General features: G+C 43.7%; 1 protein-coding gene across 5 annotated transcripts in view; it reads right to left on the minus strand.

The window, feature by feature from the left end:
- Positions 1 to 2,980: 2,980 nt before the first annotated feature.
- Positions 2,981 to 11,202, minus strand: part of bsnb (bassoon (presynaptic cytomatrix protein) b) — a 39,629-nt gene continuing 31,407 nt past the window's right edge. For 2 of the 5 annotated variants that reach the window (XM_088389787.1, XM_088389782.1), the window contains exons 6-12: positions 8,833 to 10,930; positions 7,676 to 8,493; positions 7,376 to 7,487; positions 7,166 to 7,312; positions 6,984 to 7,039; positions 6,683 to 6,807; positions 2,981 to 5,758 (exon numbers count right to left, since the gene is read on the minus strand). In XM_088389787.1, the coding sequence (XP_088245913.1) occupies positions 6,999 to 7,039; positions 7,166 to 7,312; positions 7,376 to 7,487; positions 7,676 to 8,493; positions 8,833 to 10,930 (3,216 nt within the window). In that variant the 3' untranslated portion in view covers positions 2,981 to 5,758; positions 6,683 to 6,807; positions 6,984 to 6,998. The remainder of the gene's footprint in view (positions 5,759 to 6,682; positions 6,808 to 6,983; positions 7,040 to 7,165; positions 7,313 to 7,375; positions 7,488 to 7,675; positions 8,494 to 8,832; positions 10,931 to 11,202) is intronic. The other 3 variants (XM_088389785.1, XM_088389786.1, XM_088389784.1) reach the window with 3 other exon arrangements.

Consider the following 11,202-nt stretch of genomic DNA (forward strand, 5'->3'; position numbering starts at 1 on the left):
GCAAGATGCATGCACGGCGGGAGGTGTGTGTGTGAGTGTGTGTATGTGTGTTTACGTATTCCCACATCATCATGACTCTTAATTCAACTAAATACCTAACATAGGGAATTTAAAAATCTCACAAAGAAGTGGATGGAGATGAACGCTTATGTTCGCCCTGAATTTGGTCTCAAAGGCAGCACTTTCTCTCATGCTGTGCAGTCTACTATGCACCGCCCCCAACATGCCGTTTAAAGATGGCTAATGGCATTTCTCCATACTATTAAGGCACGGAGGCTGCTAATCCCAGGGAAGGAGGGGCTTTCAAGCGTGTCAGACTAAACTAAGGATGGAGGAAAAAAATCCTCCATGCTGAAGTGTTGCTATTGTGATTGTATTAAGATAACATGAAATCACTGCCACCATACTCCATTCGTGGCTTAAACTTTTGCTTGCAAGTCAAAGCAAAAAATTCAACATAACAACAGCTAAATCTTGAAAAACTCAACTTGGGTTATTCGTATCTCAAAACACCATTGACCTATCTTTTTTTTTTGCGCTATCTATATAACAAGGTCTGAGTTTCCCTGCTTAAGATGTGTGACTTGACCCCAGGTTAAGCCAAGGAAAACTGATGGTGGACTATTCTTCGTTTATTTGCAGTGAGGTATTTATTTCTTCAATTGAACTAACCTGGCAATGCATTGGGGTAGAGTATGTGTCAAACCTGAGGCCAATATTGCACAAATCACACACAAGTTTGACCATGTCCTTCACAAGTCTTAACTAAAAGGTCCCCGTGGCTGCTTGCTTCTCTCCTCCCAAATTACAGAGACTTTGTCCCACGTTGCGTCCCAAGCGCTGACGCTAAGTGTGCTTGACAGGGCCCAAAGGAGAAGCATCAGCAATTCTGAGTCGTGAACTGCAAACACACACAAACACTTGTGTATGCATGCTTGTGTTCTACTTGGTTAAATTCATACTCAACGTAAGTGGCAGCGAGGCAGCACACTCATCTCATCACTACGCAAGACAACAGAGGGCAAAGGTCATACAGTGTATTAGCCTCTTTCTACCGTGTGTGTCTGGGAGCGCTATCGATCCTCCTGACAATTGAAAGGTCACTTTATTTCTTGTCAGTTCGAGGGATGCTAACAAACGATCCTTCATGATCCAAAAAAACATTGTACGAAAAGGAAAGAATTTATATTCTTGGTCCTCAAGGATTGGCTCATCATTTTAGGTTCAGTGCAGATTTCCCCACTGAAGATGTTGTTAGTCACTCAAGGCGACATCCTTTAAAAGACTGTGGTCAATATAACTGATTGATTAGAAAATGTGAATGACTCACCAGTAAAAGCCAGTCTCACACACTCAATGGACATTTTGCACAGCAGTCTGATTGGTTGTGGGAAATAATGACTAGTGCTCTCTGCTGACCTCCAGTGGTGATACGACGCTACTCATTGAAATGACTCCCTAATAATTTGCAATAGTACATTTATTTGAATAAATTCAGCAGAAAGGTTTTATTAAAAAAAACCATCATGTTCTAAATTGTCAAGTTCAAATCGAGTGGTTGCTAATTTCAAATGATTTCAACCTTATTGAACACAACAAATGCGTGCAACAAATACAGATGAGTAAATTCTTGCTTCCCTCCAATAATTGATGTCACGCTTCCCATCATTCGTGGATGAGTCACACTGCCTGTGAGGTCATGGCTGCTGGAAATGATGGGTTAATACTGCAGGAAAGACGGGTCTGGGTGGAAATAAATGACTGCAGATTGCTGGTGCTTACACTTTATGAGCTGACACTTTGTCTTTGATAATAAAACGACATTGAGGTCAAGTGCGAAGGGTCCTTCAGACAAGCAGTCGCGAAGAAAAGAAAGCAGATCTCCAAAAAGCGACGTGAATGTCATTAGCCATTTCAAAATATCATTTGGATGGATATATTTTGTAGTTGGCTGCCGCGCCCACAAATCCATCTCTGGTGGCTCGTATCAATTAATAAGCTCAATCAAGTCATCTTATTCCATATTAATGTTTCTATCAATACTCAATTCTTGCTTCATTTGAATAGGGCAGATAGAAGCTTTTCAAGATATATAAGGCAACCCATTAAATCTCAGTGGCAGAGGATGGGGCTCTTGAAGAAAGATCAACATCGGTCAATTCTTTGACATTAAACTTAAGGTCAAGACACAAAAGGGGCTCTTATCTTCTTGGATTTTGCACTCTACTGTCTACATACAAATTTATATGACAGTCTAGTAGATCGGTGCAAATGTTATCTCAGGTATTAATATTCAACAGTTTGATTTTAGAACAGATTGTTTTTACTTATTGTTTTCGTACGGAATATGTCCTTGAAATATGAATAGATTGACGGTCGATTATAGCGTCCTTGAAATTGTGTTTGGAGTACAACAGCGAGTACAACCATGATTAGATAAGCATTGTAAATATCAAAATGTCAATCACTGTCAGTGATTCCAATGTTGAATTTCAAGTAGGGATACAAAAAGATGATGTTGATACAAGCAATAAATGGAAGCGACTGCTGGGTGGTGAGGAGCAGGTGCGGACCACAGAGGTGCATTGATATTTAAAGGGCAGCGGAGAGATAGACTGGCTCTCAGCATGACACCAGATATATGATTGGACCAACAGAGGTGCCATCAGAATTACTACAAAATTTTTTTGGGGAAAAATCCAACAGGTAGAATTCCCTACAAGGCATGATAACCACTTAATAAAAAATAATAATGACTTAACCTAATGAGTTTTCCCACCTGAGGTTTATTTCTTCCCTTGAGACACTTTTGGACTGCTAAATGTCTGCATAAGCCTGAGGGTGAACCGGACCATCGGTAGCAACTCTGATAAGTGGCAGTGAAACCAGATGAAGGCAGCCTACATCTGCTTGACATTTTTTCCCCCGAAGCCTTGTAAAGCAGCTGCGCTAAGGGAATAAGCTGACACGGAGACCTATGTACAAGACAACATTATATTTCTTTAATGTTTATTCTTTTTCTGTTTGGAAATTGCAGGGTCAATATTTTCATTGAATCACATTACTGGACATGATGCACCAAAATGTACTAATTAATTTATCAGTTTACAGGAATACACCGAATAGAGCACAAGGTTTCACGATGGATACACGACTGACGTTTTTCCCCATTGCACTTACAACAGTGAATGACATTTTCCAGATGTTTTATTTGTTTTTTCCTTTTCTTTTTTTTTTTTTTTTTTGCCCTGCTTCAGCCAAACAATCTGATCACATCCTAGATCATAACCACGGAAACCTCCTGATTGTGGGACACCGAAGGCAACTTGTTGCCGTGGAGGTTCTAAAATACAATAAGGATAGAATCTCGACATAGACTGAATATGTTTCTGAAGAGGAATTTGTGTTCTGTTTTTGTTCCACTGTTGTAAACAATCAGTACGAGTTAGCCACATAGTCTATGCATAAGCAAGTAGCATAATCATCTTCCTTGTTACTGTTAATAAATGTTCTTTTATACACAAAAAGTTGGCATCAAATACGGCATGGGGATGCACATGACAGCCGTACTGCAAACAAAAGCTGTACAGTCGAATGAACGTGTATTTACAGTTAGAATGAGAATGGCTGCACTAAAAGCTGTTAAGTCTTACGTGCCTCGCATCAAGCGGATCTCCATCTCGCGTTTGGATGGCTATCTCGGAGGCACTGTGACATAACGTCCATGTGTCTGCTTGTCTTCCAGCAGCGACCACAACCAGCCAGGCTTGTGCTTTCAACAAAAAATAAAGACATGCCCTGATTTGTGAGTGACTGGCTGAACTTTTTTTTTTTTGCTCATCTTCTGCTCACTGGCCTGTTTGCAAACCTAGGTGATATCATGCCAGGTTGTCATCATTCGGGTATAATCAAGCATTTAAGCATATAAAGATCGAGTCATGCACCTTTAACCACCGTGAAGGCTTGGCTGCAGAGAGATTTCATTTAAAGGTGAATTATATCAAAAAAAGAAGCATTCCATTCACCCCCGCGGGGTTCGAGTAACACAATATGTACACAATTATATTGACACAAATGAAGTGCTGACCATGTGTTGTGTCACAGGTTCAGAGCAGCACAGACGGTCACTGCAAGCCCAGGTCAGGCAAAACTGTCGAGGAACTAACAAACAGCCAAGGAAGCAGCCAAGCAAACCCATGCTACGAAGCAACATGATGGTGGACATTCAAAAAACGGACAGTAGACACAGTTTACCCTTTGGCAACAAGTCCCTGCGGAGGGTGGTGACAGCTCAAGAAACATGCAACGGAGAAAATAAAACATCTCGACTTCGATAGATTCAAACAGTGAAAACAGACCTCAAACTGCTTGACGCGGTGTTGTTGGTTTGTTGTGATGACGTCACTACTGGGTTCAAAAGGAGTCATTGCATAGAACATTTGAATTGCTCAACTACACTTCGTGTGTGTGTGTGTGCGTGCGAACGCGAAGAATAAAGGCAGTGGGCCCAGCTTGTTCGTAAGATTGTTGATGACTTTCTAACCATAGAGCAGAAAGGAACTCTGACATGGCGAAATATGTGCGTTCGTATGTGTTCCTACCACTCCCGCATGCTCTAAGCATTAGAGTCGAATGCATCTGCACCTAACACACATGCACGTCTGGACATCTGGTACGATGGTTGTAAACCGTTCGACAAACTGTACAACAAGAAGCGTCGGATAAATTCCCCATCGCTTACGTACACAACATTTATACCATTGTGCTATATACCGTTATCTGCATGCTATTGCTTTTTTTTTTTTTTTTGGAAAGTCACCAAGCAAATTATTTGATGCGAGAAAAGTGACAGTTAACAAAATAAAAAGCTTCAAATATAAAGTTGTACCAAATAAAACAACAAGGTAAAAATGTTATTCCGTAAATACACAAATGACAAATTTACATAATGACATCTTGAAAGATTTTGTACATACAGTAGTATACAGCTGCGTAAAAATAAATGCGTCATGATATGGACATTTGAAAATATACGAGGTATATATATAAATAAAATAAAAAAAGTTCTGAATAAGGCTCGTCCAATCAGTGAATATGAGGCAAATTGAAAAGGAACTAAAAGATGAGATATGAAAGCTCCACGCAGACAATAGCAATGGCTTTGTGATGGCGAGATATCGAGCCACTGCCACTCTTTCGTTTGGTCCTCTCATCGGTGTGAATCTCACACTTATGGGCACACTGGCAGTATTTTATTCCCCCCTAACAAAACAACAACAAAAAATAAAGCTCATGACTAATTGTGGCTGTTGGAAAAGTACAGATATGAATTTGTTTCTCTTTAGTTTTCATATACTTGTGCGTGCATGTACACATTTACACAATGCATTCTTTAGAGACACTGAAAAGAAAAGGAGGAGAAGTAAGAACACATTCAAAGACGGGGTTACGTTCCCATTCTGGAATGTAGAGATCGGAGAAACCGAGCGTTCAGGTTTCTTGCTGGAGTTGTCTGCGAGCGATATGATTCTTTGGTACCAGAAAAACCTTTGACATGCTTTGAGAATCAGCATTAACGTAGAATAAATGATCCATGACAGATGTGTAATCCTCAGATATGAAGAACATCCAGTAGAGGGCGCAATGAGGCTTTCCTCAATTGGAGCGCAGCCAGAACGCTCCCATCAGTGGGCCTTGAACTTTCTTTTAGATCCCAGAAGGCTTTCTAAGGAGGAGAAGAAGCAGAACACGAGTCCTCCTGGAATGAAGACAGATATATCTGGAAGATTGGTACATCCATGCCAGATCAAATTGACCGGAATAAGAAGACAAACCAAATGAAGGGCTCATGTAAAAGCTAACTCATGCGGGCGGTGCTTTTAGATCCCCTGACATGGACCGGATCAATCCGAATGAAACCAATCAATGAGTGTAAATCACATCTCTGCCGGAGACTTGCAGCCAATCGCAGGCCAGATGATGTCGGTAGTAATCCACTGGGACCATGAGCCGGGTTTATCTGTACATTCTCCTAATGAATTCTCAGACTGGCCACAAACTCAAATTGACAGACTTGTCAGTGCAGCATTTGTGGCATCTGAATGAAGAACCCCATCAGGTTAACCCTGAGAACGCTGCTTGGACAGAAGCTAAAATCAAATGAATTCTAATTCACTTTATCTGCTCCTCAGTGGCTTTGCATCATTGAGCAGAATTAGCCCATTAGTTCACTGCAGCATGTAATGAGGACTGCTAACCATGAGTCATGAATGTGCAAGCCTGTGTGTGTGCTCTTGTTCCCGTGCGTCTTTGCGTGAGTGACATTAAATCCAAGCCACAATTAGCCTTCTCCGGCTAATTTTAACCCGGTTTGCCTGGCCTAGATTATTGGAAGTGTGAGGGAGCCACAAGGTAAGATTAGCACTCAGATCCTGTGCTGTTCCTTTTTTTTTTTTTTTTTTTTGCAACAGCAGAAATTTTAAAACCCTAATGAACTGCAATTTTTCATTCATCTGTAAAAAAAACAGAATAAAACAAAAAATCGTATATATACTATATATATATATATACACACCCAAAGTGGATTATTGTCATAATTCTTGACAATAACTCAATGCTTAAGTGAGCAGGTGACAGTGCATTCATCTCAAAAGATAAAGAACAGAAAAAACAAGACACTTACTGATGCTCAGAGGATTCCATGCTTTGGCTTGACATCTTCCGTGATGGTAAAAAGTAATAAATGTAGTTTCATAGGTTTTTCTGGTACCAAGACTCTCATTTTGGATTGTTGTGACGCCGCAGACCCTGCAGGAGAGACATTATCTTTGATGAAAATCGAACGATAACAATTAGTACATTCGCTACATGCTAACATTCCATAACATCTAAATTACAATTAATTTTAGCTGAGAAGTGGGTTGCCATCTGCTGCCTCACATTCTACAATGTGACTTGTATTAAAATTCTAGGTTTTCACTCACCCTCTCCTCTTCAACTTAAAAGAATGAAGTGAATTTCTTCCCAAGGCCAGACAAAGCTGTGATCAACACATAAAAAGCAAAAGATCAACACACCACTGCGACTCAATCATTTTGCACTTTACTCCATGCCACAAAAAGAAAAAACTGAAAAGCATCCAAATAATATTTATCAGCGACTATACCGTCTCCCAGTTTTCCCGCCTGCTCGGCTGCTCCCCCTTGCAGAATTTTGGTCAGAACGTTTTCCCCTTCAGCAGGTGCCTGTCCAGCCGCAGCGCTGCCAATACCACCGGCTTTGCTACCGATCCCCACTGGGGCGGCTTTCGAGCCTGTAGACACAAATAACATGACCACCTTGTACTATTTGTATTAATGAAAGTTGTGAGACTTACCAATGCCTGTTAGAGGTGGTGGAGTCGTTTTGGTAGTCTGAGGTATGCTTGGGACTGCCATTGTAGGCTTCATTCCTGTGGAAGTTGTTGATGGTGTGGTATCCATTTTAACCTAGGAAAAATAACAACTCAACTTACAACAAGACCACAGTAAAGGAGTTTGAACTCAAGTTTGGACTTATTAATCTTAAGATTTTATTAATATTGTTGTTTGTTATTTAAGTTGTGGTGGGTTGAATTGTAGCGGGCTGTTTTTGCTACAAGTTTGTTTGTGCACTGTTGACTGATTTGTTAACTAACCGTTGTAGTTGCTGGCTGGCTTGCTGCAGAACCTCCTCCTGGGCGTCCCTGTGTCTGGCTTGGTTTGGGTTGCTGCTGCTGCGATGGTCCACTTGGCTGGCTGCTTGGAGGGTGCTGCTGCGGCTGCTGTTGTTGTTGCTGTTGTACATTTTGCTGCTGCTGCTGCTGCTGCTGCTGTTGTTGTACATTTTGCTGCTGCTGCTGGACTTGCTGAGTACCATCAAGTGCTTCCGAGCCAGGATGTCTCCCCGACTGGCTTTGACCACTTGAACGCTGTTGCCCAGCATGGCCCTGCTGCTGCATCTTGGAACCTGTAGCAGAGGGATCCTGCCTTCTTGTGCGCTCTCCCGCTTGTCTCTGGCTTCGTCCTCCGGTGCCGTGGTGGTGACCGGAAGCCGGGTCACGGGAGAATTCTCCTGAGTTCCGGGGACTTCCTTGGCTAGAACGAGAGTCCGGGCCAGCCCTCCTCTGTGCAGAGGAAGTGCCCCTGCCATCATATCGACCCGAATTGTCTTTGGGGTGTGTCCTGTTAGAACGAGAGGACCTGGGATCTTCTGAGCTGTGTCGGGAAGCGTTGTGCCTCCCGGAGCTGTTGCCATGATATCGCTGGTCCCGTGACGATGCGGAGGAGGAATGGCGTTGTTGGTTGTCATCCTGGGGACCGTATTCCTCTGGTGGCTCATCATAGTCATGGTAGGTGTGCTTTGTGCGCCTACCTGTAGACGACTGACTTCCACCTCTGTGATGTCTTGAACGTTCTGAACGAGCCTCTCGAGGCTTTTCAAACCAATCTGTCTCCTCTTGGCCCAAATGATACGCTTTTTTTTTTTTTTAAAACCAGAAGAAAGAGTATCAGTCAATAGTTTTTCCTTGCAAAGTGTGATGTAGATAGAAGCCATGCGATAAAACAAACTCCACTTTGTACAGCCATGCACATTCCAGGAAACCAGTGAAAAAAAAAGACAGGAAACCAACTTATACACAGAAAAAGCATGCAGAACACAAAAACATGAAATAACTTCTTTTCAGATATCAGAGAAGACAACAAAAGCTATGGCATTCTTCTCAACATTCTTCACTTGGCATGCAGTCTCTTTTCAGCACTTCAAAGGTGGGACAAACAAGTAAGACAGCAGAAATGATTCAGCACCAGTTACCTTCACTGTCTGAAACAGCACAGTGCATGTCGTCTACAAGGTAAGGGTCATCTGGTTTGTACACGTGACTCCTTGGAAGGTCCTTCTTGTGGTGGTCTTGCACATCTGGAAGCGAATGACTCGACCCATACTGGTTCCTCACATCGTGAGCGTTGGCCGCAGCAGAGCTCCGTCCAATGCCTACGGGTTTACCAACAGGACTAATTGGACTCTCTTCCTCTGAATTCTGATTGCGGATGGGTGGTCTTCCACTGCGGCCGCTTCTCTGAGAGCGTTCCATGGCATCCCTCTCGTAGGATTTACTTCTGTGACCTGGGGCATCTCGAGATGATATCTTATCCATGCCGTAGCCGGTGGACCTGGACCTACCGGAGCCGTACATGCGATCTTCTTCCTCAAGACCCTCGCGACTGGTGCCATAATATTTCTGCTGGTCGTAAGCATTCCTCTTCATCCCGTATCCCAGTTCGTCCTGCTTCTTGGATCGGGACACCACAGTACAACTGCCTCCCGTCGAGGTGGTCATAGTGTAGGATGCCAGATCTGCTTCGACATCGCGAGCTTCCTCGATCGGAGAAAATTTGGATATTTTCTGCTCCATTCCCTGTTTTCGGTGCTTACTACGTTTAGAAGAGACCACGGCAGGAGCGAGATTTTTGGCTGAGACTTTGTGGCTACCGGAGTTGCTCCGTGATGTGTGTTTGTAGTCATCGTAATAAGATCCTCCGCTAACCGTGGTGGTAGTACGACCGTCCATGGTGGTTTGGTAAGCCACCGTGCTAGTTGGTCTTCCGTATGCATCCACTGGCTCATCTTCAGGTCTACCATAGGTGCTTCCACGTCCTGGGCCATTCTCACTGCGGTATCGCCCTCCTACCGGGTGACCGAGAGCATCAACTGGTTGCCCGCTGTTGTCTTTTGTCAATTCGCTGATGTCATCGATCATTACATAATTCCTTGGGATGTTCTGCTCTAAGTTAGAGGTGTAATGTTCATCTGAAACGTAAGCAGATGTTGGGCTGTCACCAGAATGTGTCAGGCCAGGCTCAGGGGGGCGATATTGTCCATATGCATTGCTGTAGGCGGAGCCGTATGAGGTATCCGGCGCTGATGTGGCCACAGAGACTGCTGGGTTGCTGATGACCTCATAGTTGGTGGGAAGTTTCTGCTCCAGATCAGCCAAAGAGGTTTGCCTTGGTCTTTGGTGTACTGTGAGGATATCTGCTTGGGTCGGGTAAGAAAGTCCAGGTTGGTAGGAGCTGTGGCTGGGATAAGGGAGACTTTGGCCTGGCATAGGCTGGCTCGGTGGATGGAAGGCCTGGTGACCATGCTGCATGCCGAGATCTGTTTGGTAAGAGGGTTGGCCGTACATACGGGAAGAATAAGTTCCCTGGGTCTGGTAGCCGGGGCCTGGAGGGGGGTGGGGCTGGAATGTCCCAGGCTGGGGAGCAGAGGATGAAGGGTACTGGGGAGGTTGGAACCCAATCTGATGGTAAGATGAGCCTGGCTGCTGTGTTGGCGCTTGATTTTGAGGGTAGGGATAAGACATGTAGCCCGAGGTTGAGGAATACTGCGATGTTGCGTTGAGATCATTAGTAAACTGACTGAGCGGTGCGGTGCTGGGCCTTGTCAGCAAACCATTAGCATCAAAGGTTGCCGTTGCAGTTCCCATCCTGAGGTTATTGAGTTCGCTGTCTGACATGTAGTCTCGAGCATCACCCATACAGCGAAGATAAGCCAACTCTCTTCTCTCCCTCTCCTTCACCATGGTCTCCTTACGTTGAGTAATGCCTAATTCCAAGTAACGTAATTTGGCGTCAATCTCTTTCTCTTCTTCCTCCAGTTCGGCTTGCTGCTTCCTGAGTTTTGACGACTCTTGTTCGACAGCTTTCAGTTCACTCAGCAAGCCTGCCTTGGTGACTCCTTGCGCAGGTCTCGGCAAAACCCTCTGAGGCATCCCGGGAGAACTGTACATTTGTGCTGGAGTAACTATGGGGAGTGGACTCTCTTCTGGAGGGGGGCTGGGAAGAGTCCTCTTTACCTTCCTCATCACAGCATTCTGCTGCTGCTGCTGCTGCTGCTGCAGGGAGGCCATCTGCTGAGAGAGGCAGAGACACATCAGCAGAATGAGCTATAAACAGAATGTGTTTATGTAAATTAGGCTCATTAATGAACCTCAGTATGCACGAAAGGGTCTGCATATCCTAATTTAAGAATTATGTTGACTGATATATAGTCAAATTAAGTACTTCATTTTAATTGACCTACATGCAGAGCCGGAGCATTATTTACAGAATTTTAAATAAAATATTTGATTTTGTGTTTGGGAAAGATTAAAGTGCCGTGAACATATAACTTTACAAGGTGGAT

Source organism: Syngnathus floridae, chromosome 11 (genome assembly GCF_059516105.1).
Source record: "Syngnathus floridae isolate MCC-2025c chromosome 11, RoL_Sflo_1.0, whole genome shotgun sequence".
Taxonomy (NCBI): Eukaryota; Metazoa; Chordata; class Actinopteri; order Syngnathiformes; family Syngnathidae; genus Syngnathus; species Syngnathus floridae.